Source organism: Equus quagga, chromosome 12, assembly GCF_021613505.1.
Source record: "Equus quagga isolate Etosha38 chromosome 12, UCLA_HA_Equagga_1.0, whole genome shotgun sequence".
NCBI lineage: Eukaryota > Metazoa > Chordata > Mammalia > Perissodactyla > Equidae > Equus > Equus quagga.
Genome location: NC_060278.1, coordinates 53,726,120 through 53,753,754, shown reverse-complemented (window position 1 = coordinate 53,753,754; position 27,635 = coordinate 53,726,120). Strand labels below are relative to the sequence as shown.

At 38.8% G+C, this 27,635-nt stretch overlaps 1 protein-coding gene across 1 annotated transcript; it reads right to left on the bottom strand.

Annotated features, from left to right (window-relative positions):
* Positions 1–1,826: 1,826 nt before the first annotated feature.
* Positions 1,827–27,584, bottom strand: RO60 (Ro60, Y RNA binding protein). Its single transcript, XM_046678528.1, has 9 exons — positions 27,423–27,584; positions 17,740–18,339; positions 14,437–14,657; positions 13,800–13,946; positions 13,402–13,539; positions 11,178–11,294; positions 10,304–10,417; positions 9,880–10,026; positions 1,827–8,502 (listed from the first exon to the last, which is right to left on the bottom strand). The coding sequence occupies exons 2-9, from the start codon at positions 18,317–18,319 to the stop codon at positions 8,350–8,352; spliced, it is 1,617 nt and encodes a 538-aa protein (XP_046534484.1). The 5' UTR covers positions 18,320–18,339; positions 27,423–27,584; the 3' UTR covers positions 1,827–8,349.
* Between the last annotated feature and the right edge of the window lie 51 nt (positions 27,585–27,635).

Genomic DNA, 27,635 nt, shown 5'->3' with positions numbered 1-27,635 from the left:
CAATATGTAATGGCTATTATAATCACAATGGCTCAGAAATATGGCTTCTTGTGGACCCATCAGGGTTTTCCAAGATTCTAGCTAAGATTTTAGGGGGATTTCCATTTCTTCTTTTCCATATGTCTTGGTTTTGGCTGCTATAACAAATTACCCATAGACTGGATGGTTTAGACACAAATATTTATTTCTCACCTTTTTGGAGGCTGAGAAGTCCAAGATAAAGATAATTTGTTTTTTTGTTATTTTTTTAAGATTTAAAAAAATTTTTCCTTCCCCCAAAGCCCCCCGGTACATAGTTGTGTATTGTTAGTTGTGGGTCCCTCTAGTCGTGGCATGTGGGATGCTGCCTCAGCGTGGCCTGACAAGCAGTGCCACATCTGCGCCCAGGATCCGAACCCGGAAAACCCTGGGCCTCTGAAGCAGAGCGTGCAAACTCTACCACTTGGCTACAGGGCCGGTCCCAAGTAATTTGGTTCTTGGTGAGGGTCCTCTTCCTGGTTTGCAGATGGCCATCTTCTTGCTGTATCTTCACAGGGCAGACGGCAGGCAGAGAGAAAAAGTGAGCGCTCACTTCTCATACAGGCACTAATCCATCATGAGGGCTCGACCCTCAAGACCCAATTACCTCCTATAGGCCCCATCTTCAAATACTTCACACTGGGGACGAGAGTTTCAACATACAAAGTGCGGGGAGACACATTCAGTCCCTAACGCCATATTTTTACAGCTGGATAAAAGTATTATGTAAAACTAAGGCAAAACTAGGTATGAGTTTTTAGCAGCTTTTTTTCCCCAGAACCATAGGCTAGAAAGAGAATGGTGATTAGTTTAAGAAAAAGTAACGTTACCTTTTTTTTTCAGTTCTCTATTTTTTTTGGTGAGGAAGATTGTCCCTGAGCTAACACCTGTACCATCTTCCACTATTTTGTATGTGGGACACGACCACAGCATGGCTTGCTAAGTTGCATGTAGGTTGGTGCCTGGGATCCAAACCCATGAGGCTGCCAAAGGGGAGTGGGTGAACTTAACTACTACACCAGCAGGCCAGCCCCCTATTTTACACTTGAATTGCCACAATAGCTAAGTGGGAAGTTGAAAAGCTGTTGAAAAAAAAGTATCTGGGTTTTACTGTTTACTAATATAAAAATATCATTTGAATAATATTTTTAAAAGTCAGGTGTCTTGATAAGGTTTAATACTGTTAAAAATTTTTAAGTCTAGTTTTCTTCATCTATAGAAATGTATAGTTCGCAATCTCCCTTTCTCCATACAACTGTTGACTTTGTCATCTTTAATACGAGAACTATAAAATCAACCAAATATTCAAAGTTTTGGTAGGTATATTCTGATGTAACTTGCTCTCACCCTTCTGCATAACCTACAGCTCAGATCTCATAACTTTTCAGAAAAGTTTTATGGGAATTCTGAGAGAAAAGAAATTCCTGAAAATTGGCACTGAAACAAAAGATTTTTATTTGCATAGTTGACTTTTGGTGTTAACATAACTTTTCCCAGTTGGCAACTTTGAGTAGATTTTTTCCACAAAATAATCCTGTTTTAAAACTCTTTCAAGAACGTGCATTTTGATTAAATTCAGTTGTTTTGGTCCTCTAATTGAAATCCACTGGAAAAGAATCCCCAACCACATATATTTAAAATAATTAAATAATAGGCATACACAATTAGAGGCATCATAAGGCCAATGTTAATTATCAAAACTTAATTTCCTCTTATTCAAATATGACTATAAGAACCTTAGTTTTTATAAAGCATATTATAACCTTACAATTCTTATTTCTTTAAAGAAATAAAAAGACAATTGTTTGATGTGCATAGAGTTTATTTGGTACATCTATCGTTTTCTACAATAATACAACTGACCAGAACCAGTTCACACAGTGCCCACCTGCACTCCATGTCTCAAACGGTTTATATTCACTACGGTATTTTGCAAGGCTAGAAAGGAGAGAAGGTCAACATTTCTCGGATTTGGTGAAAACTGCTTTATCATCAAAGAAGTTTAATACATTAGTGTTTCATTCATTTTCTATCAGAAGACAGCAAAATTACTTTGTTAGGTATATTATTTACAGTGCAAACTTGGAAGACTCGACGAAGCCTCAGTGAGTTTATCAACAGACCCAGGAAACCCCCGCCTCCTTCCAGGGTCCTTTCCTTTGAAATGAAACTTGTTATGAATCAAACTTTATAGAGTTTTCAGCACCAGCTTGACAATTTAGTTTTCTTTCAGTTTTATAAAATATCCCTGCTTTAAAAGGCAAAGTGATTGTAAAAATGTGAATATAATTCAACGAATCACTGGCCTGGATACTTTTTATTACAACAGTCACAATGTTTTACAACTATATTTACTTCTTTCAATGAATTTGCTTGTAGGCTTGAACAAAATATTTGCCTTTTGTCTTGAAAAATTCCCTTAAAAAATTAATCATTTTTGGAACTGTACAACTGTATTTTTCATTCATAGTGTTTAAATATGCAACTTGGTCCTTGGAGATCAGGTGACATAAGATCCAGCTGCTTGGATAATTTGTTCTACAAAACAATAAAAAACCTTAACTACCACAAAATATTACTGATGTTAACAGACATGTATGTGTCACACACCAGCGTACCCAGATTATCCTGTTAATGGGTGCTCAAACTACTAATGTGCAATCAGGTTTTAAAACTCAAGAGTTAAATCTCCATTCATGATGTAAAAGTGAAAGCTCTAAAAGACTTCCCCAGCCCTGGACTTCAGAAGCACTAATGCTATTAAGGCCTTACTTAGTGGACAGACCCAGTGGAAAGTAACTAGAATGCCTGGTTGGAGAGCTAGTCATATTTTAAGGCAGTCAGAGGTTCATTGTTTTCACTTTAAGGCTCTTGCATACTTAAATTTTATTCTAAGCAGGCATTATTTTGTGTAATTTAAATACTCATCAAGTGGTCAATTATGGAAATCAAACCCTTTATATAAAGCAAATGGACAGTTTAGAACTAGACTATAACAATTCTCCCTTAACCAATTTTTTTTTAAAAAATGAGTTCATTTCTGTCATCCCTTTGAAGAATTTCTTCATTATCAGAAGCTGGCAATAAAAGGAAGAAAATATAACTCAAAAGCATTACAAAAGTTATGTCTTGTCACACCACACCAAATCATCTGTAGTCCATATTCAGAATAATAGTGCAAGAAAAACATTTTTTCTTGATTACTATTAATTGTGTACTATTTTAAATTTAATTTGGCTGTGTATGGATTCTAAACAGTTTAATTACACATAAAGCCTAACAAGTAATTTGCAGAGAAGTTTCAATACAATGTTTGTATTGATATAACACTCTGTCAGTTATATGTGGTGACGCTACATAAAATAGCAAGGCTTTAACCTCATTCGCTACCGTTAAGAATCCAAGTGTTCATTAAGTGAAACCAGCAGAAATGTAGCTAACTTACTATTTCTTTTGTTCAAGCACAAATTCTGACAACTTCTAAAAGTACAGAAATTTAAATATATTTTAAAATTAAATATTACCACTTGTGTTCATAAAATTAATATTAATCCTGGTGCTGCTAAATTAAATAGAAGCAAATGGCAAAATCTCTTTAGGCTCAGAAACAGCTTTTGTGTATTTTCATTGTATTTACAAAATTCATTCTCATGGAAAAGTATCACTTTAATTTCAGTAATAGAATTTTGCAACATAACTCTAGTTTATGTCTCTTTCTAGTAATTCCCAATATAATTTAGTATTTTCAGGGTTTAGGAAAAACTTGTCATTAATTGTAATTGTATTCAAACAGTATGCTTAACTACATTAGTTTTCTGCATGAAAAATATTACCACAGAATTAATTTTTAAATTAACTTCCTAATAATTTTTCAAAAGCAAATAAAAAATCCACCAATCAAAAAAAAAGTTGAATGTCAATACAAATTATTTACAAGACCTGTTATGCTACAAGCCACGAATATATAAGCTAATGGAAGTGTTCAGAAGACTAAAGATTCTGACGGCGCGGTCTTTACAGTTATGGAAATAGAAGCATTGAGACACGCTATATTCTGAAAGAGTATTCAGTTAATTCTTTTTCTAAGTGCTTTTTCTAAGGGCTAGGTACATCTATAATTGCAAACAAAGTCTGAATAATTGATCTTACTCAAAGGCCACAAAATTTCTGCAAACATCTAATACAAAAGGTGTACAATATAACAATCTGGGGAGAGAATATATCAATCCAATTATTGTTCCAAGAGACCTGCCCATTATTAATTTGAAAAAAATATGATCTTAAATCTATATGGAACAAAAGGTAATCTGCAAAAGATTCATCCCAACCCTAAATATGGGTGACTTCCTTGTCATTCCTTCTACTACCCAGGTCGAGCAAGACTAGAACAAGAAACAGAAGGTTAGAATGTCAAAAGAAAGGAAGTGGAAATTAAAAATAGAGCTATAAAAGTAATCTTTCAACATAGGAGACACTGGGAGGCAGATAAGAGGGAAGTACTAACTAAAATCTATACAGTAAATACAACTAATTTCAGAGCTCAATTTATCATTTTTTCTACTGCTTCCTTGTACGTTTACATTGAGGCTCTATGACATTTCTCTGGAGGAGCTATGTCTGTTCAATCACCCCAAACCCGTGGTACCCGTGGTATACAAGACTAGAAGTTTTCATTTTTGATTACTTACTCTAAGGGCATCACTTAACAAGAAATTTGTACTTGTGGGTATATCATCTTTAGGTCAAATTAAAATCAATCCACTAAGTGATCACAATGAATTCCCTTTAATTATTGTTGACATGTAGTTTTATTGTGCTTTTAAAGGTGTCTCTTACATAAACTGTCAGATTCTCAAATTTATTGAGGAAACCTGCCCTAAATTTCCAAAAGGATTTTATATTGGTTTAGCAAAACCTCAGAAAATGAGAAAAACAGCCTGCCCAAATGACATTCAATCATTTGTAGATTGACCAGTTACTTTAAAAGATTAAGCAAATGTTTGTTAACAGCATCTCTTCATTTAGAGGATGAGCTTGCTTTTCTAGGTCTATCCAAGGGGACTTTAGACTTGGAACCTACTCTTTCCTCCTCTTGATCAGAGATCAATGACTGCTTAGTCAACACTCAGCTTTGCTGTGAAAATTCTTCTTCCATATTTCCACTCAGAACAGGAATGTTTTAAAAAATTATTGAGCCTATTGAGCTATTTTGCTAAGACATTTTCTCTTTCAAAATACATAGCCTATTGTTTTTAATTTGTAAAAAGTTCTAATTTGTATTGCAAGCCCTATTCCCAATTTAAACTTTTATACAAATATTAATTCATGGATTCTTCTATGATCCAATCATCAGATGTTACTTTTTAAAGACAGCAAACTTGAACCCCATAGGTTAAATGGGCTGTCTACAGTGACACAGTAAATTAGATAAAGCAAAAGAGATTCCAGAGGGCTAACACTAAATGCCATTTCGTAGCATCTCCCTCGCTAAGGTTTCCCTAAAAGCTACTAAACTAAATAATATATAACAGTGTTAATAAGCGGAATTTCCAAGAAATTTCAACTAACAAGGAAGAGTAGGATCATAAGATTAGTTTTTGTTTTACTGATTACAGCTATATCCTGAAAATATGTACATATTTTCTAGGAAATAAAGTTTATTTTTCTTAGGATTGTTTTTAAAACATTTCCCTAAATATTAACATAGCAGTAATCCTAAAAGTAATTCAGAAAATAAAACTTCGTTATCACTTGAGTACATTTTATTCTTAATGAGGTCAAGTTTTTTATTTTTTCTATAGGATTATGTTACATAGCAACACAGGTTCTTAACACATTAATTGTGCTTGAGGATTACTATGAACTGCAAAAGTATCCATGGTCACAATTTCTCCATATTCTACTCCTAAAGCAATCATGTATATACATTATTTCCTAATACCTAGAAAGACAAAAGTCTTTAATAACTCTATTTTATCCCCTACTCTTGGGAGTCAATATTTTCCATTTTGCGGGGAAACGAATACTGGAATGGGAATGAAGAGACCCAGATTTCCAGATCTAGTGTTCCAAAGCCACACTCTCTTGGACCTCGGATCCTGAAATTAAAAAATTACCTTTTAAATTTCTGTTTCTCCCAGCTCTAAAATTCCATGATTTGAAAATAGTTACCTTCTGGGGTGGTTTTTAGTATTCTTTTTCTTCTTTCTGAAATCATATCCTAATCTATTTAATTAGACTTACCTAAATACTTCAAAAAGGTCACATCTAATCTGACTTGTCTGATGGATTTCAGATTAGCTTGTGAACACGTCTAAAAGCACTATAGAAATAGTACATAACTGAAGGAAATAAACTTTTATACTATATTCCATTAAACATTTCTCTTAGGAATAAAAAGTTAGATCATGTTATAATTTTTAATTTAAGAAGATCTTGGGTGTACTTAAAGAATTCAAAAACTATTACATAATTCTATTAGGTTCTTTAAACTTGAAATTCAATCTGAACACAATATTTTAATGTATCAAAAGTAGCTAATACGTTAAATCCCACGCTTGACAAAGAGGGTTAAAAACAGAATGACATGAGAAGAAATGTATTTTTTTGGGGGGAGGCGGGGGGTGCTATTAGCTTTGTTGACCAAAACATTCTCAGGGAAATCACAACATTTATCAATTGCTACCAGTTGCCTTGAAGGAATGGCTACATATCAGAGCCAGCATAAATATGTCAAACAACTCTGAGAGGAACATTTTCTTGTCACTCCTAGAGCCCAAATTTCCGATGAAACAGAAGAAAATATCCACACAAATTTGAACACCACTAAAAGTCCCCCTTGCCCCAAAAACATAAAACCTCTAACCTGCTCGAGCATGTAAATGGCTATAATTTACATTTACTAGTTTGACTTTTCATACAGTGAAAAGGGCTTTATAAAGACCCAGTAAAGTCTTAATTAATATTTAAAGAATACATAAAAATTTGAGTTTTATGTATAAGCTATCTTAGACAAACATGATATAATTATGAGCAAAGATAGTGGCATTTCAACAGTTAAACCTCCCCATAAAGAAGAGGTATGTGCTTAAGAAAATAATGCACTTTAGTGTAATGAAAAGAAGTTTAATATACACAAATAAAATAGAAAAAATTTCTTACAGACTGGTTAGTGGAAAATATGCTACTTAAAAATTGCCTTTCAAACTTGAAAGACCTAGCTTGATTTTTTTACACTATCAAAAAAGAATGTTTTGCCACAAATGAATAATGGACAAAGCCCTAGGAGGCCACTGACACATTTACAGTTAGAAAATATCTAAAACCCATTTACAATTGGCTAAAAAAAATAGCTAAAAGTAATTAGAACAATATTTATTTTAAAGTAAGAAAAAGCTTATCTGGTTATAGTTGAGATTTTAATTGTCATACTTTCAGATTATGAGTGGGGGAGTTAAATGCTTGAAATATTTTACATTGTTTTAATAGTATGAAAAAAGGAAAGTGTGAGTACCTGTGGCTATGCTGTTATAATTCAGAGGAAACTGTCAAGTCACGCCCCTCACTCACAGCAATAAAATACACCAAAACAAACAAAAAGCAAACCAAATAGACGTCCTCGGCTGACACAAACTTTAGAGTGTTTTCTCAGGGGTTTCCATGGGGCTTCTGGTTAATGGTAACAATCAAGTGTAAACAAGACATCGGAAACAAAATATCTTTTTCACTGAATTAAAAAGCTGCTATTAATGTGATCTTATAAAACAATGGAATTTGTAAAACTCATTCAAAATTTAATCAAATATCTTTTTTTTTTTTTAAACCTCCTCGGTATAAAAGTTTACAGATGAGTTTCGTGTTCCATCACAGTTAAATGGTCCAGTGCATTTCAGAGTATATGGACATTATCAAAGCTGTCCTTTCCCAATGAAAACATTTAAGAAAACTTGAAGCAATTCTCAAACAAGTGACATGATATGAAACTACTTACACTTTTGGCTCTCACTTCTTTAAAGTACAAATGTGGTTATTATGCAAAGAACAACTGTGACTATTTACAGTGCCCAGCAACAAGAAGTTCTCCATCAGAGAGAGGCAGCTACAGTGTATTCTGAAGTATTTCCCAAGAGCGGGTTTAGTAGACAGAAAATACTTTGGGTCGTCTTCTGTTTCCTTCCCTTTGTTTTTGGTAAGGTAAGTTTTCCATTATGCACATACTTTACCATCCTTTTATCACCCTGCATTCGATTATGCTTGCCTGGGAAGACCTTCGTATTTTTAGTGAGATTCCCTGATGGCAACGGAGCTCTGAGATCATGCTGGTGCTTACGGTTAAATCACATCTAATGTGAAATTTCGAATAACATCCAGAGCTCCAGTATCAAAGCCACACATATCCAACATGCCCCTGTCATCCGGGTCTGCAATGGTAAAACCGTTTGATGTCATTCCACAAACAATCAGCTTAGCTGGAATATCCATTTTCTGTAGGAAAAGATCAAAATACATATTAAAAAAATTATACGTAAGCAAAAGCAAATAACCTCCAAAATTAAAACACTCAATTCTATCACAAGTTTTCATTACAAAGTCAATTTTTTTCCCTGCCCATAAAATTTGTCAATCTTTCAAGGGCCAGACTATATGATCTGAGAATAGAAAATAAAATTGCATAAAGAACCTGCCTGAAATTCCTGCTTCTCTGGTTCTATATTCTTACTTGTTCTATGGGCCGCAGAATACATTCCTGAGCAGCCTAGGGACTCTGTACTCATGAAAGTTGTCAGGATATTCAGGGGCATCAGACATTTTTACCAACATACCAAACACTGGGACAGTGTGTGTGGGTATATATAAATATAACAAAATAGTTCCCTGGGATTATTAATTTTTGGTCTGTGACTCCGCTATGTGTAACAGACACATGTCACATGCAGGAACTTGTTCTGTACAGCTATGATTTAAGATTAAAATAATCGAGTTCTTGAGAAAAACCACCACTCACTCAGTGTGCACTATGTCGGACGCCATAATGAGCTCTTCAAGTAATTAATCCAATGCAATTGTTCTAACAACCCTAAAAGGTTCACAGTACTATTAACTACCATGACATCTATCAGTTACATAATTTGTTCAGGTCCACAGTTGCTAAAAGAGAAAGACTCAGAGCTCAGAACCCAGAGCCCAGGCGGTCTTGACTCCAAATTCTATTCTCACTTGTTCTCAAACTTAAGCATACCTCAGCATCCCCAGAGGCGTTGGTTAAAACACAGTCCCACCCCCAGAGTTTCTGATTCAGCAGGTCTCCCGGGGGTCAAGTTCTATTTCTACTCCTAGTCACACTAGCCACAATTCAAGTGCTCAACAGCCCCACGTGACTAACGGCTACCATATTCGATGATGTGGATTTAGAACGTTTCCATCATTTCAGAAAGCTCAAGTGGAGAGCACTGATTAGAACACAGAAACATCCATAAAACTTAAGACACAGATTATACAGCTCTGCTTTAATTTTATGTAGTCCTTTAACAGAACTCACAAATGATACTTTAATTTTTCAAGGAGCACAGTGAATCATTAAAAAATTCACAGTTAAGGTAAAATAAACATTTTGATTATTACCAAAAATACTGTTTGCAAAGGGTAGTCTTAGTAATGCATAGCATTGGAACTGGTTGAAATAAATTATCTATGTGTAGGCAATACTTTCTTCTTTCCACTACTGCTGAGTCCAGAACTGGAGCTGTATTCCTACGCAAAGGTACAGAACTACCTTCAGGAGCAGTTTTTCGGGAAAACATAGTGAATGTTTGAGAATCGAGTCTTATTTCGGGGGAGAAAGAATATCAGAATTTGTTTTACCTTTCGATACTCCCTCAGAGCAACAGTAGGATGGACACCTCCAGCAAAGGTCTCATTATCCGTGAAGACAATGAAGACATCAGCAGCTGCATTTGTCTTTTGAGCCCAGATCATTGGAAGTGAGCAATCGGTTCCACCTGCTGGGATCTAAATCAGAAACATGAATACGAATAAAAGAAGTGCTCTACTTTCCATACTGAGATGTCTGAAATAATCAAAAACTTAAAAATACTACTTTTTACATTGTCATTTGTTTAGAGCCAATATATAGGCCTTCCCAAAGCTCATACATATTTTTCTGATTTTGTGCTCATGAGAAAACTGAGATGAAACAATTTGTTCTCACCAATGTATTAATATCCAGCATGACACTGACATAAAATTATTATACATGTTAAGTAAACTTAATAAAACAATTTCATACCTGATTCATAACCATTAGAACCTGTTGCAAGGTCATATCTGCAGTCAATGGACATGGTACCATTTCATCGGAAAAAGCAACTACATAAAAATCTTTTTCTGTTCGTGTGACAACCTGAAAAATTCAACGGTAGTAATTTTCAGCAGATTGTGGGAAAATAAATACAATATCCTCAAGTTCATAAAACTTCATCTTGAAAGAAACACTCTATGATGCTTATTTTAATTCTAAACTTATTGCGTTTTGGAACTACACAGTAACAGGAGTATAGCTTTAAAAGTGCTTTCACAAACTTACAAAGACACTGGTTTCCACAACAATCCTTTGAAGCAAATAGAGTACATATTCTTCTCATCTTATTAAATAAGGAATAAAGCCACAGAAGAGGAATGAAGCAGCTCGCCTAAGATTCATTTCTTGCTATTCAGTGACAGCGGCCAGAACCAAAGGTCCCTGACTATTGTTATTAGTTTCTGAGCTTTTAACTTCTATATTCATTAATAATTTCTCTAAGCATTATCTACTTCCTCAAAATACTAGGAATACTTAATCTTTTGTTGTAAAATTAAAATTTCTATTCTGATTCTTCTTTAGACATGCTTTTTCAATATACCTATAATACTGAACAGACACAAGTATATACAATTATATAATATACTTAAGTATATATACAATATACTTTAAACTTGGTTTATTTTTAATTATCTTTAGATACGAAAATGACATTTAAACGAAATGAAAATGTGCTAAATAAACTGAAATGACAAAAACAAGTGAAAATATAACTCTTGATGATATCTAACTTGATAATTTTGCCCCACAGTAAACATTCTGTGGGGTGGCAAACATTCTCAATTGTCTGAGGTGTCCTCACCATGCACATGGCTGCAGCCACCGTGCTGGCGTTGAGTATACTGCCCAAAACTCTTTGGTTCATAGAAGCACTGACATCAATAGCCAGCAAGAAACGCTTTCCAGTGGGCTCAACTGTCTAGAGAGAAGACAAAATAAAACAATCATTAAAAGCAATCAGAGAAATTCTAAGTAGATTAAACTTCTAACAAATCATATTTACTTATCTTTCACTTGAAAGACTCTAAGATAAAAAGCCTGATTTTTTTTTTTTTTAAGATTGGCACCTGGGCTAAGAACTGTTGCCAATCTTTTTTCTTTTCTTTTTTTTTCTGCTTTATTTCCCAAACCCCCCCAGTACATAGTTGTATATTTTAGTTGCACATCCTTCTAGTTGTGGGATGTGGGGACGCCGCCTCAATATGGCCTGACGAGCAGTGCCATGTCCACGCCTAGGATCTGAACCCTGGGCCGCTGCAGCAGAGCGCGCAAACTTAACCACTCGGCCACGGAGCCGGCCCCAAAAGCCTGATTTTTGATTTACCAATTAATTGAAGTATTTAAAAATGCTTAGCTTTCACTAGAGGTAAAACAAAGTAAAATAGCTTAGTTGCTAATTTTATGTGAGGAGGTTACCATCTCCCTGCTTTTTAAATCTTTCCTCATGAAGTAAACAGGGAATTTCTAGCCACAAACTATTTTTGTGGCATTAAAATACAAATAACATAAAATTTAATTTTTAATAATTTTTAAGTGTACGATTCTGTGGCATTAAGTACACTCACAATGTTATATAACCACCACTATCTATTTCCAGAATTTTTTCATCATCCTCAATACAAACTCTGCGCCCATTAATAATAACTTCTCATTCCCACCTCTCTCTAGCCTCTGGCAACTTCTATTTGATTTTCTGTCTCTGTGAATTTGCCTATCCTGGATACTTCATATAAGTGGAATTATATAATACTTGTCCTTTTGTGGCTTATTTCACTTGGCATAATGTTTTCAAGGTTCGTCCATGTTGTAGCCTATTTCAAATGCCTTTCCTTCGTAAGGCTGAATACTCCATTGTATGTATATACCATAATTTGTTTATCCATCATCTGCTGATGAACACTTGGTGGTTTCTACCTTTGGCTAAGGTGACTAATGATCCTACAACCATTCATGTACAAGGATCTGTTTGAGTCCCTGTTTTCAACTCTTTTGCGTATATACACAGGTGGCGGAATTGCTAGATGGTATGGTAATCCTATGTTCAACTTTTTGAGGAACAACTGAACTATTTTCCACAGGGACTGCACCGTTTTACATTCCTACTGGCAATACACTAGAGTATCAATTTCTCAAGATCCTTCCCAACACTTGTTATTTCTGCTTTTTGATAAGAGCCATCCAACTATGTGTGAAGTGTTGTCTCACTGTGGCTTTGATTTGCATTTCCCTGATGACTAATATGTTGAGCATCTTTTCATGGGCTTTTGGCCATTTGTATATCTTCTTTGGAGAAATGTCGATTCAAGTACTTTGCCCATTTTTGAATTGGGTTGTTTGTATTTTTACTGTTGAATTGTAGAAGTTGTTAATACATATGTTCTAAACATTAAACTCCTATCAAATATATCATCTGCAAATATTTTCTCCTATTCTTTAGGTTATCTTTTCACTTTCTTGAGTGTCCTTTGATGCACAGAAGATTTAAATTTTGATAAAGTCCAATTTACCTACTTTTTCTTTTGTTGCCTGTGCTTTTGGTGTCATATTTAAGAATCTATTGCACAGGGCGGCCCCCGTGGCCGAGTGGTTAAGTTTGCGCCCTCTGCTTTGGTGGCCCAGGGTTTCGCTAGTTCGAATCCTGGGTGTGGGCAGGGCACTGCTCATCAAGCCATGTGGAGGCGGCGTCCCACATGCCACAACTAGAAGGACCCACAGCTAAAAAGACACAACTATGTACCCGGGGGGCTTTGGGAAGAAAAAGGAATAATAAAAATAAATAAATAAATAAAAAAACTTGTCAAAATGATCTAAGGATAATTGGTTGTTGCCCACAGGTAGAAAGAAATACTTTACTCATAAACTTATAATGTTAAGTATATACCCACCTTCACATGAATTAAGGAAAAACAAATGAATATTTAATCAAAAATGGGTAAACTATTAATATTATCTTTAAAATACGTTTTTACAAAAGATATTAAACCCTAATTGGGTCATTTGTTTTAAAACAAAAGTCAAACCATTACCTTAAAGGTTTTGTAAAAAGCGACATCCAAAGCTTTCAGAATGTCTTCATCAGGGCGCCACTTCAGTTTTCCTCTGAGCCCGTGACCTGTTTTATAAGTTTCTAACGCAATCAGAACATGAAATGGATGTATACGAGCCTAGAAACAAGATAAAGACAGAAAGGAAATGCAAAATTGAAACGAAAAATCGTAATTACGTGTCAGATTTTTGTTATTATAGCTAATAAATATTATTTAATAAAGAAAAAAACAAGGGTATATTAATCTTAGATTTCAGAGTCAAAATGCAATTTGGTATGATAAAAGTCTCAGAATACCTAAAAAATGTGCTGCCTGTACTTCTAAAATTTAGGCGCCAACTTCTTCCAATAGTAGTAACTAACGAAGGTAATGCTTACCTTTTTTAACAGTTTTTCGTTACACAGTTTTTCACATACTAAAGATACTTCTGAATTTCCTGGTTCAAGCACTGAGTTGGCAGTCATCTTTCCTAGGTTTCTGAGTAATGCAGTGAGAGGCATTTCTTGTAACAAAGCTTTCCAGATCTATTGCAAAAACGTAGGTAGACACATAAGGAATTAAGAGGAAATGAATCAGTACAACATAGCTACATCAATAATAATACTAATGATGTGTTCTCTAAGGCTTTCTTTTGGGGTTCACAGCACTCTGTAAACGAAAATTTGTGTGAACTGGTCAAAGGCTTATCAACTAAACTAACTTGCTCTTTTTCAGAGTAAGAAAGTGAAATATAGTTTATGAAGGAATTTCACAAAAGAATTTTACTTATTTATTTTTAATTAGCAAGTCAAATTAACCAGCATATTCTGTGGTGTGGAACTAACACTTATTGAATGACAACTACATCTGGGCACAGTGTTAGGTGGTGTTCTAAATAAACATTAATTTCAAGATATATTTTAATTTTTCTTACAAAGTATTAATGAATATATAGTTATCCAAATATATAGTTATCCTTTGAACACATAAATTACTCGTTTCAACACATGCTGTAACATATTATAATTTACTTACCTCTTTAGACTTTAAGTGATTTGTCAGAAGATGTTCCCTAACTAATCTATGCTCTTCTATTAGATGGATGACTTCCAGTTCATCTTTTGTGTGCTTCACTCTCTCCACAGCCTCCAGATACTTTAATAACTTTTCAGTCTCCACAGAAAGTGCTTTTTCTTTATACAATTCATGGACCTCTTTCCAGCCCTTTGTAATATATTTGGTCACAATAGCAAGTCCTTTAACAAAATAAAGAATGGAAAAGGCATGTGGGATTACTAGGTAAAAGATAGAACACGTTGACATTATGTGATAGGCCTAACTAGATACACAGGAGTTCATTTCTTTGAACCGCAATGCTGCTTTCACTGCTATAACATATTTAAGGGAATGGAGTCAACTAATTTTGCTTATTCCATCACAACTGTTTCAATATGAGACTTTGGAGAAAAAACTCCTATATCCTAAGTCATTTTTGTACAGAGCTTCTTCGTTTTTGAGACACTAGCATTAGAAACTTTGTAGACAGTGCCTAAATCAGGTCCACAGTCTCAGAACAATTCACAGAAGTGCAGACTATTTCGGTTCATCTCACGTTCACTTGTCCCTTTCAGCTGCTCAATACGCGGTTATGAATAGCAGAGATAAGTGCAAGCGGACGGGTAGGTAGGTAATTTGTAATTTTTTTTAATAACTGAGAAAGTATTACAGGCCTAATTTAAAAGAAGAAACACAATGAGTGCATTTCTTCTACAATTTCTTTTAACAGGTGAAAGACCTTTGGATTAGGGTTGAGGAAGTTTGGGCTATAGCCCACACTCTGCCAATAAATGGCTGTGTGACCGCTCCAGGCCCTAGCTTCCACTTTTGTAAATCAGGGAGTGAGAGGGGGAACTGAGTTATCACTTTCAAAGGTCTATGGGGGAAAGGTGGGTAAAAGAAGTAAATGCAACAGGCCACATGATACAACAGAGAGTGTGGGACTGCAGTGAACTAAAGACAGTGTGCCCTGACAAACGTTTTAGTGAAGTATTGGCTTAGTGTTGCCAAAAAAATGTATTTTCAAAAGAAGCCAGAATATGGATTTTTATATGATGTCTTATAATTGTTTTTTTATGCGATGTTGGCAAAGAATTCATTTTTTTCTAAAATATTGTGCAGGCCAATACATCTCTAAGGCAGACTGAGGCTATGTGCTATTTCTGAACTCTAATGTAGATAATTTGATCAAAAGTTAATACTAGGGGCCGGCCCCGTGGCCGAGTGGTTAAGTCCAAGCGCTCTGCTTCAATAGCCCAGGGTTTCACCAGTTCGGATCCTGGGCGTGGACATGGCACTGCTCATTAGGCCATGCTGAGGCGGCATCCCACACAGCACAACCAGAGGCACTCACAACTAGAATACACACTATGTAATGGGGGGCTTTGGGGAGAAAAAGGAAAAAAAAAAGATTGGCTCAGGTGCCCATCTTTAAAAAGAAAAAAAAGTTAATACTAATATGCAGGAACTTCTAAAGCGTTGTGACTTGCTATCTTCCAGACTTTAGTACAAAATCTTACATTGTCTTACATGATTAAATGTTTCATGTGAGCATGTCTTCTATTTTGTCCTTCCAATTAAAATAAAATTTCCTTGAAGGAAAAAATCTTCTTATTATTTTTCTCCTACCAAAGTTCTAGAATTGTGCTGGCCACACAGTATGTACACAATAAATACCTGATTACTTGAATCACATTTTGACTTGTTTTATCTGTTTTAAATACACTTTTCAGTTAAGGTATTAAAATATTACTTATCAGTAGCTTAGTTTGTTTCCAAATTCTTTTCACTCTGAGAAGCCTGGGGATCTTTTATGCCTAAACATATTGCTATTATTACAAGGCTTCAAGGATGAATTCTGCCCTCAAAAATTTAGAATTAAATGTGGGAGTAAGCTTAGGGAATATTTATTAATTCCTCATTTGACAAACCAAGAATTAAAAACTCATAATAGCTGTTTGTACAAATTCAGAAACTAATTTTTCTGATTAGAACTAGCACATAGGTCCACACCGCCACGTAGTGTCTCAATAGAGAAAGCCGGATCCCTCTCTTCTTCTCTTACTGGACCAAAGATTTAAAAGTAAAAAAATTAAACCATGACTATGTTAGGGAAAAAGCACAGGTAAGTCTTTTTATGTCTTTAGGTTGGAAAAGGCCTTTCTAAACCAAATACAAAACAAAAACCTATGAAGAAAGACATGGAGAGATTTGATTTCATTAAAATTCCAAACTTCGGTGTGCCAGAAACAATCCCCCCATCAAAAAAATTCAAAGACGAAGAAAAAGTGGGGAAAAATGCACACAATGTATATAAAATAATTAATTCCTATACTGTGTGTCCCATGTTTAAGAACAGTGCCCATCCATAGTAGGTGATAAGTTTTTTTTTTTTTAAGGAAGATTACCTCTAACATCTGCTGCCAATCCTCCTCTTTTTGCTGAGGAAGACTGGCCCTGAGCTAACATCGGTGCCCATCTTCCTCTACTTTATACGTGGGACACCTGCCACTGCATGGCTTGCCAAGCGGTGCCATGTCCGCACCCAGGGTCTGAACCAGTGAACCCCGGGCTGCTGAAGCAGAACTTGTGCACTTAACCACTGCACCACAGGGCCAGCCTCCACAAGTCCCCAATTTAAATGATTCCTGACCAAAAGTTTTTCTTACTTCCCTTCTGAAAAGGACCAAGCAATTATTGTAGATCCAACTAACTTCTCAGAAGTCTCTTCCCATAGACACAGAAAAACTGCCCCACGTTACCAGGTGCCCTGGCTGACTGCGTGGAGACAAGAAACGTCCTGAATTGTTAAGTTCAGCACTATTTCAGGCAGCCTTTGGGTTCCATGGAACGTATGTCCTAGGGAGACAGGGAGGGAGACAAACGGTAAGGGGCTAGAGTGCAGCCTGGCTATCCGCCATCGACTGGCAGGAGCTGTCCTGCTTACTACACCTTTAGTCACGTCCATGCTGCTTTCACAGTCCAGAATCATCTGGGTGAGCACTCTAGCTAGCAGGGTGACATTTTAAGATTTAGGATATTAACCTGTAGATCTGTCATTTGATTCTTGACTATTAATTTCTGGATTGCCTGTGGTAGATGTTTAATTCCAGGTTGGCATTCAACATATTTGAATTAGCCCATCAGTGTGTTCTGAGAATGAAAGAATATTTCTAGAAAATATCACATAACTGTCTTATGTCAAATGAAAATCTGCTATTTATCGGGTATCTGCGCACCCCGCTCCCCCAGCCCCTGTCCCGACAAAGATCTTATCCTTACCTTCAGTGGAAGGCTTAAGATGCGACAACCTTAATAGGTCTTTGTGAGACCAGCCATTTCTTTGTTTATATTTCGTAACGGCCAGGGCGAGGGCCATGCCCCCTTTTTCGTTGTACCAGTCTGCTATAGCCTTCCGGAGGGCACGACCCCACATGCCACATTTCATGCTTGCCTTCAGATCTTTCTTAAACTGGATGAAAGTAAAGAGATGTGTAGGAATGCGACAAACTTCAGAGACAGCTTTAAATGCTGCTTGTTTCGTGCTGATGTCAGAACACTGGGAGCAAATGGCAAGCGCAAAGAGCACAGGCTCTTGCTTGGCGGTTCTGCCTTCTTGACTGAACGCCTTTATCTCCTGTATCACTTCACAGCCTCTGCCATCTTCAATCAGTCTAATTAAAGCCTCGGCGTTTTCCAGGCCCAGCTTCTCTTCTTTGATATAGTAAGTCCCACCTTCAGAACCAAAACATAAGAACCGGTGGAGTCGATTCAGATCGGTGACTTGCCATACGTATCCATCTTCAGAATTGGCTATCTGCTTCTCATTCAACGGTTGCTTTTGGTGTACTGATTCCTCCATTTTTCTGTCTTTTAGGAAACCTATCAAAAAGCAAAATGTTATTGCAGCTAGACGGAAATAGTCAAATTGGAAAAAGGAAAATATTTATTAATCTATGCTTATTAAAATCTGCCATAAAATCTTTTAATTTAAAATATGTTTTAAGCTCACTAAGTGGTGGTATGATAATGAGAAGCAACAAATAAGAAGGCACGGTTTTTTGGGCCAGCCCCATGGCCTAGTGGTTAAGTTCAGAGGCCTCTGCTTCCGTGGCCCAGGTTTGGTTCCCGGGCCCGGACAGATACCGCTCGTTGGCAGCCAGAGCAGCTGCGACCCACATAGAAAGCAGAGGAAGACTCGCACAGATATTAGCTCTGGGTGAATCCTCCTCAGAAAAAAAAAAAGGGCAGAGTTTTGAGTTATAGTTTGTTGGTTCAAAGACTAAGCAGGCAGCTGAACATGGGGTGTGGAGGCCCAGACAGAGGAAAATAAAAGGGGGAGGGAGGAAAGCAACACTTAGAAAGATCTTATTCCCTTTACTCCCTGAGTATCTGTGTAGACATTTTTGGGTTGTGCATCCAACATCCATTCTTTTTTTTGTGAGGAAGATTGGCTCTGAACTAACATTTGTTGCCAATCTTCCTCTTTTTGCTTGAGTAAGATTGTCACTGAGCTAACATCTGTGCCAATCCTCCTCTATTTTATGTGGGCTGCTGCCACAGCATGGCTTGACATGCAGTGCTAGGTCCATGCCCGGGATCCGAACTTGCGAACCCCAGGCTGCTGAAGCACAGCACGTGAACTTAACCACTACGCCATGCGGCCGGCCCATCTAAAGTCCATTCCTCCCCTCTCCCTTCTCTCTTATCCTCTTCCTGGCGTTACGTCCTTTAAGGGAGGCCAGGACATTCTCCAGTCCCAAGGGATGAATCATGATTACTCTAAGCCATTGTTCTCAAACTGTGTGCATCAAAATTACTTGAAGCGTTAGTTAAAACACAGAATGGTGGGTCCCATTCCCTCCCCAAGTTTCTTTCTTAGTTCAGTATGTGTGGGGTGGGGCCTAAGCATCTGCACTTATCACAAGTTCCCAGGTGATGCTTTCACTCCTCTTGCCACATGACTGGTATAGACACTGGGCATGTATCACAATTCTGGCCAGTGTGATGATAAGTCTGCTGGAAATACTTCTGTTTTCTTCACTCTTAAAAAGGCCTTGGGCTCTTAAAATGAATGTTCCCCTTTCTGCCTTGAGACATTTACAAGTGATGTCTGGAGTGGTGGCAGCTATCCTGAGCCATGAGGAGGCCAGTTTAAGAAGACACGTTAATTTATAAAGACGGCAGAACAGAAAAAAAAATAGAAGGAAGCTGGATCCTTGATATCATCAAGCTACCTGGAACTGCCTTATTTACAAATTTCCTAATATATCACAAATGTACCCTTATTGTTTAAGTCATTTATAAGTTTTCTGTTACATGTAGTTGAGAGCATCCTAACTGATTAACATCCTATTAACTGTGCTCACTTATAGTTTATGTCATCTGTAACTACCCACACTTTCCTCCTTCCACTCTTCAAAGCTACTAGAACTAGCTGTCTAGATAGAACTAGGGATAGCGTCTCTCCTAGAAAGGGACAGAAACAATACCCTTTTCTATCCTCCTAATGGAGCAACCGTCCACCACCTCATCAGTCCACCGCTTCTCTTACTACAGTATAGCTGTTAACCCCGGTGCCACAAGCTTCCTGCCTACACCGTATAGTGCACTGGGCTTCTCCCCATGGCCAACAAAACAAGAGTACAACCAATAAGACACCTCAAACAGTGTTTACCATATACTATGTGTAAGATAAGACGGAGGTTTCTGTTCCACTAAAAAGATCAAAAAAAAATTTTTCCCCGCCCTCAGGGAAATCACTTTCTATTTGGTGAGGGAGAAATATATACACAACACAAAGCAAACAGTAATTAAGCGTTCTCACAGAAAAGCACTGGGTGAGCAGAGGAGGATGAAATACTGCTGTCTCATAATCTGGCAAGACTGTGCAGAGAAGGCAAACCGAAAGATCGGTATATAAAGCTTGGGGGAAGCCATTCCAGAAAGGGGCTTCTGAAATCTTGCTCTGTGTCTTCAGATTTTAGAAAAGGAACTGTCTAAATATACTGGCACAGTTTCAAGAAATGTTGACAGGTAAGGTAGTAGCTTAAAGGGCAACACAAGGTACAAGAAATTTCATTTTGAAGATGATACAAGCTTGGACATGTTTATCTATTGTGGGGCAGGCTAAGGATGACAAGCTGGTGAATATCAACAGGTAAGAGCTAGGGAGAAAGGGGCCTGTTAAGAGGAGAAAGAGAAGGAGGGGCACACAGACTTACAGGAAACTAGGGAGGAGTGGTATCATGGACCACGGGAGACAGAACTTCAAGGAGTGAATGGCTGGTGATGTCAAATGCTCAGACAGCAAGTAAAATAAGGCTGGAAAATGAGCACTGATTGAGCAAACAGGCATGAAGGGGAAACTCAACGGCAGCAGAGTGCTGTAAGAAAGAGCCTGATTACAGGCAGAGGAAGAGGGCAGGCAGCCAAGAGGAGACTTCCCAGGCAGACTACTCTGCAAGTTACAAAGAGAAGGTAAGAGAGAGCGCGGGAGCTGGAGGATGAATCTTTCTACCTTTTTAGATGAGAGGACATTGAAACACTCAATTTGGAGAGCAGAGGACAGGAGAGAAAGGGCAGGGCGTGCCTGAAGAAACAGGATTCCTGAAGGCAGGGGACAGAATGAGCGGGAGGGCACCCATGTTCCAACTGGCCCACAGAGCAACCTCCTTCACTAAGCGGGGAGAGACACAAGGAAACCGAGGGAGTTCCCTAGGTGAGGCAGTGTGGTAGGTAAGGGAGCAAGGAAAGAGTGGGTCTCAGAGAGGGCAACACATACCGGTGTGGGGAAAAGCGCATGGGAGAATGCCCAGCCTCACACTGTGACCCTGACTGAGGGGACAGGGATTAGAATCGTGTTGGAAACATCAGCATCAATCTTCCAAACAAAGCTCTGGTATAAAGTGGCTTATGTTGGTGCAGGCCTAGACCCCGTGGTGCCAGAGATGCCACGATCATTTTCATTAGTCATCAGGGACTGATTCACAGTCACTGTGTGCAGCATAGGCCGAAACTCCTGGCACGGTGGATGTGGCTGCTTCTCCTATTCGCTCTCACCCCCTCTTCAACTGGGCTTTGACCTCTGCCTTTCGATCCAAAAGACTGTGAGAAGGTTAACACGCTTCTCAAAGACTGATACCTTAATTGCTAATTCTAGTAGAAAATTTTCTATTATCTTGATCTTTACATTGCATTTGACATTGCTAGCCTCTCCTTGAGCTTTCACAAAAATGCTCTGGTGGTACTTCAACCCGCCTATTCCTGCTTATTAGTTACCTTTGTTAGATGCATACTGTTGCAAGGACATTCACTATCAGATTTCTCTACACCAGCTTTACTGCACAAGGCCCACCTGGTGAGACTCAAAGGTCCCAACACAAACAGCAGCATCCTCCCCCTCCTAATTCTTTCCCTGTATCCTTCTTTGTGAGCACATCCAGCTACCATCATTAGTTCCCTTCAGAGCAAGGACCAGGTCTTATTTGTGTATCCCTCCTCTGAACACCACTTTTAAGCAATTAGTAAGACGCACTTAAGGATAACTACGCAGCAAGGAAGTTGATTTTCTGAACCATTTGTCTAAGAACTATGCATGATTGGTTTTTCTTTCCTGTAAGAGGTATTTTGAAAATAAGTCTCAATGTGTGCAATTAAAAATGTAATTTAAGCCTTTGAGATAAATCCTGTAATCAGAATAAAATAATAAATGTATTAACTGTAGGTGATGGAAACACAATAAAAAATAAAGCATGAAAAAGTTATAAAGAGAAAGTAATGAATACTGAGTAAAAATGACATCTGAGAACAGTATTTCTCTGTAAGTTTAATATTAGGTACTCAAGCATCTTTTGTAGAGCAAGCAGCAAAATGAACTTTTACATCTATAGAGGATGCCTAAGACAGAAATCCCTAAACGTGACCCTGTAACCCCTAGTATAAGAAAGGAAGTCAGTTATTTATCCATAGTTGTAGCAATGGAATTTTTCCTTTGCACATTATATTAATGACAACCATGAGGACAAACCTTTTCAATATTTCTGCAGGAGAAACTGCTCAGCTTTTCTTACGCTTCTGTGACCACACTTTCCAGGGTACAACCTAAAGCAGTGGAACAGATCACATCACTAACAGCTACAGTAGCTCTCTACTTGCTTGTGTATATTTACCAGTCAAGTTTTTAAGGTGAAATACGACAAACAGAATGGCAGCATGTTTCAAGCTGGTCTCCTGGCACTGAGTGCTGCTATACAAATTAACTTTAAAGTGGCTAGATGGTAAGACACAGACGTATAATAAAGAATATCTGGTCTTTGTCCCTGGTTCTTGGCAGAGCTTCAAAAACCCTTAGAATTTCCTGATTGACAGGAGTGTCTTTGTTATGTTAATGAGGTAACTAGCTCCGGTAGCCTCAGGATGGGGCTGGTCACCAGAAAGACCAATCCTTTGATGAGAGGGTTGGAACTCAGGCCGATCAATCTCCCTGAGAGGGGAGGAGGGCCTGAGATTAAGCTCAACTAAGCAGTCAATGATTTTAATCAATCATGCCCAGTAATGAAACTCTATATACAAACTCTGGACTTAGCGGAGATTCCCAGTTAGTGAACAAATTAATGTGCTGGGAGGGTGACATGCCAGGATTCCAAAGACTGAATCCCACCCCTGCCTCTAGACTTTGGCCTATGTATGTCTTCCATTTGGCTGTTCTTGAGTTGTATCCTTTATAATAAAACTGTGATCATAAAGGATAGTGCTTTTACTGAGTTATGAGTCATTCCAGCGAATTATTGACCCTGAGGGGGTTGTGGGAGGCCCTGAATTTGTAGCTGGCCAGGCAGAAGTGTGGGGAGACTGGGGACCCTACTTGCAGCTGGTGTCTGAAGTAATGGCAGTCTTGCTGGGGATCTTGCCCTTTAACTTGGGGGATCTGATGCAAACTCCAGAATTGAACTGAATGGTAGGACACTGACTTGGTGTCAGAGAGTTGGTCTCAAAACACAGACACCAAAGGCATAAGTAACAAAAGAAAAAACAGATAAACTGGACTTGATCAAAATCTAAAACTGGTGTTTCAAAGGACAGCACCAAGAAAGTGAAAAGACGTCCCATGGAATGGAAGAAAATATATGCAAACCATACATATGATAAGGAACTTGTATCTAGAATAAAGAACTCATAATGCAATAATAAAATGATGAATAACCCAATTTAAAAACAAAGGATCTGAATAGGCATTTCTTCGATGAAGATCTACAAATGGACAATAAATACATAAAAACATGCTGAATATCATTAGTCATCAGGGAAATGCAAACCAAAATTGCAATGAGACACCACTTCACACTCACTAGGATGGCTATAATCAAAATCACAATAATAAGCGTAGGTGAGGATTTGGAGAAACGAGAACTAGCATACACTACTAAGTGGGAATGAATGTAAAATGACGGATCATATGCTAACTCTCTAACCTTTAGAGAAGCTGCCAGGCTGTTTTCCAAAGTGGTAAGGGGTTTCTCCTGGGGGTGATGAAAATGTTCTGAAATTAGATAGTGTTGATGGTTACACAACTCTGTGAATATCTAAAATCCAATGAAGGGGCAGGCCCCGTGGCCAAGTGGTTAAGTTCGTGCACTCCGCCTCGGTGGCCCAGGGTTTCCCCGGTTCAAATCCTGGGCACAGACATGGCACTGCTCATCAGGCCACGCTGAGGTGGTGTCCCTCATGCCACAACTAGAAGGAAACACAACTAAAAATACACAACTAGGTACCAGGGGGCTTTGGGGAGAAAAAGGAAAAGTAAAATCTTTAAAACAAAACAAGAACAAAAAACCCCACTGAATTAACTACTTCAAAAAAGTGAATTTCATGATATGTGATTCATGAAATCTCAAAAATCTGTTAAAAAATGAAAATTAAAAATTGGCTAGATAAAATATATTTGGGAAGTTATTTAAATAAGTAAGTGTTTAAATGGTATTTAACCCTACTTTTAAAATATTTGTCTTTAGAAGGCAATTTGAAGGGCCAGTCCTGTGGCTGAGTGGTTAAGTACCGAGGTCGGCTTCGGTGGCCCCGGGTTTTGCAGGTTCGGATCCTGGGCGCAGACATGGCACCGCTCATCTAAGCCATGGTGAGGTGGCATCCCACATGCCACAACCAGAGGGACCTACAACTAGAATATACAACTATGCACTGGTGGGCTTTAGGGAGAAGAAGGAAAAAAAAGAAGATTGGCAACAGATGTTAGCTCAGGCACCAATCTTTAAAGAAAAAAAAAGCAATTAGAGAAACACACAGACATACAGTTAGTTACTTGTTTCCCCCCAACTGTCATCATTTCCCTCTTGAAAGCTTAGCTTCATTGTCAGTGGGTTAGAAGGCAGTGGGGCAGTGAGCGAGGTCAGAGCCTGGCCATCAGTTAATCCACTCTGGAATAATCAAGTGTTGTAAATCCAGATTAACAAATAAAAGATAGTTAATTCTTCCTTGGGTTGGCCTGACCTACCCAGCGCTCTTAAAGCACACCGTTCCAAAGAATCTAATACTGCTAAAGTTGTATTAAACTTCCATAAATTGAAATTTGGGGAAGAAATGAAATAGATCACAGTATTATCAAAAGCATGGCTGCCACTTGAAATTGGTTGTGGATATTCTATACATTGCTCACTTCTCTCTTAATTTTGAATGCAAAATCAGCAAATGATAATAACACACAATACGTAATAGCACTTCTTTCTGCTTCGCATTCATTAGAACATTTATGGTATCTTTTAACAGCACAAATAATATGTTATTTCTAAAGATTCCTCCATTTTTCTTTTCTTTTTTTTTTTGAGGAAGATTAGCCCTGAGCTAACTACTGTCAATCCTCTTTTTGCTGAGGAAGACTGGCCCTGAGCCAACATCCGTGTCCATCTTCCTCTACGTTATATGTGGGACACCTACCACAGCATGGCATGCCAAGCAATGCCATGTCTGCACCTAGAATCCAAACCGGTGAACCCCAGGCCAACAAGAAGTGGAACGTGGGAACTTAACCGCTGCACCACCAGGCCGGCCTCTCCTCCATTTTTCTTGAAGGTACACATCTGACTATCTTTCCAAAGTCTCTTGATCATTTGTTAGCTGAAAATGCTATCTTTTATCCCAAGAGGTCAAACAAGTTTGCAGCTTATTCCTTTTTAAATGAAGTCAAGGTGACTTATGTCTATGACAGAGTGCAAGACAGTTTTAAAACAATACTGCAAAGCCTGGGGCCACAAATTCAAATAACTGTATCATGCAGATTGGTAATGGACATGATGGATCAAGTCAAGTGAGATGCAATAAAAAGTGGTGAGGAACAGCGGCAAGCGCTGACAGCATACCATCCAGGAGGCACGCATCTTCAGCCAACTGGCTGCCAAGTGGGATGGGCCTGGGACTGCCAGATCCTCCCATTTTTCTCAAAGACCTAGAAATCTGGATTTTCATGTGAACTTTTAGGGTTAAATGCTAAGAACAGAATGAAAGAAATTTTAACCCCTCTTTCTGATTACTTCCAGTTTGGGTCAAGAGCTAAATTTTCAGTTTGGTTTTTCTACAACAGGCGCCACGTTAAGTTGGGTATCAAATAAACATTAGTTTTGATGTATTATTTAGCACAGAAAACATTTTCAAGTCCACAGCAATATTACAGACTAAAAAATACCATAAACAGTTTGGGGCCCATTCTAGCTATGGTTCATAAGGAAACAAGGCTAGACCCCTGTGCCTCAGAAACTTTTCCATTTAAGTACCCTTAGAGGGCAGATACTGAACAGAAGCCCCCCAGCTTGAGTGCAGAGTCTCCTAGGGACAAAGTTCAAGAAAGTTTCCCAATTTTTTTTTTATTGAGGTTATGACAGTTTACAACCTTGTGAAATTTCAGTTGTTCATTACTATCTATATTATAGGGGCACCACTTCTCCCTTGTGCCCAGTCCCCACGCCCCCTTTCCCCCGGTAACCACTAATCTGTTCTCTTTGTCCACGTCCCAAGTGTTTTTTTCAATCAAACACTTGACACAACTCTTGGCTTCCACTCCATAATACAGTCACGCCTGTTTTTACATAAAAGCTGTTCCGTTGTGGTTTCCTTCAGTAAAATTTGTTTACTTTGTGGCTTCACAAAGTCGGTAACACAATGCTCCCTAACTCCAGGCCTCAAGCCACCTGTTTGAGAAACGAGGAACCAGAGTTTTACCCACTAAAGCATTTTTCTTCTGGAAGCCAAAGGCCCTTCTCGAAACTCAGCTTTAAGGAGCGATGCATCAATACACTCTTCAAGACTTTAATCTTACCACTAGCATTCCGCAGGGGCCTGTTGAATGCAGGCGATTTCGTGAAAATAGCTATTTTTGGTTTAACTCATCAATTAGTCTTAGAACCAGCACAAATGTTTTAAAATTAATACACTATATCTTGTCAACCTCATGTTTCTTTGAGGCATGGCATCCCCTTCCACTTGTCCATCATCCCCACGGACTATGGGACGGATCTTTCGCCAATCCCTTGTCATTCCCTGTAGGATGGCCTTGTGGATTCCCACAAAGATCCTGCCGCCCAAGCCTCAGATCCAGGGCGACGCCTCACGGCGCAGAAGCCGCGGGAGGAGGAGGAGGTGGAGGAGGAGGAAGGGGAGGGGTAAAGCGGGCACTCCGGACGCCGGCCTGGGCGAAGCTATGCAAGTACCAGCAGGAGCCGTTCGGGAAGGGCCCACCCTCGGGAGCATCCGGGCCCAGCAGGGCGCGGATGTCCATGCAGCAATGGGCAGGGCACGGAGCGGAGCGCGGGGGACCGGAGGTCTGGCGAAGCGTCTGCTCCGGCCTGGAGCACTGGGATGCGGCGTGAGGGACACGGAGGCCCGCTCACAGCCCGCGCATCCCTGGGGCCGCTCAGACCGCACAAAGGGCCCCGGGCCGGCCTCCCGCCTTTCCTCACCTGCGCTCCGCCGCCGACCCTCCGAACCCGCGGCGCCCCCAGGAGAAGCCCTGCGCCGCGCGGGGGATCGACGACAGGCGGCGGCCTGATGGGCGGCGACCGCTCCAGCTCCACTGCCACCGCCACCGCCGCCGGGGCCTCCGGGTCCGGCTCCCGGGAACGAGTCCCGCCCCTCTTCCGTCGCCCCGCCCCATTCCGTCGGCCCGCCCCCGC

Bases quoted from the DNA above. Each gene is read 5' to 3' on its own strand.
- RO60 (XM_046678528.1), bottom strand. From the start codon at position 18,319: ATGGAGGAATCAGTACACCAAAAGCAACCGTTGAATGAGAAGCAGATA. The intron at 13,947-14,436 runs GTAAGTAAATTA...TTTTTGCAATAG, and splicing joins ATCACTTAAAGTCTAAAGAG to ATCTGGAAAGCTTTGTTACA. The intron at 11,295-13,401 runs GTAATGGTTTGA...TCTTCTCTCTAG, and splicing joins CTTTTTACAAAACCTTTAAG to ACAGTTGAGCCCACTGGAAA.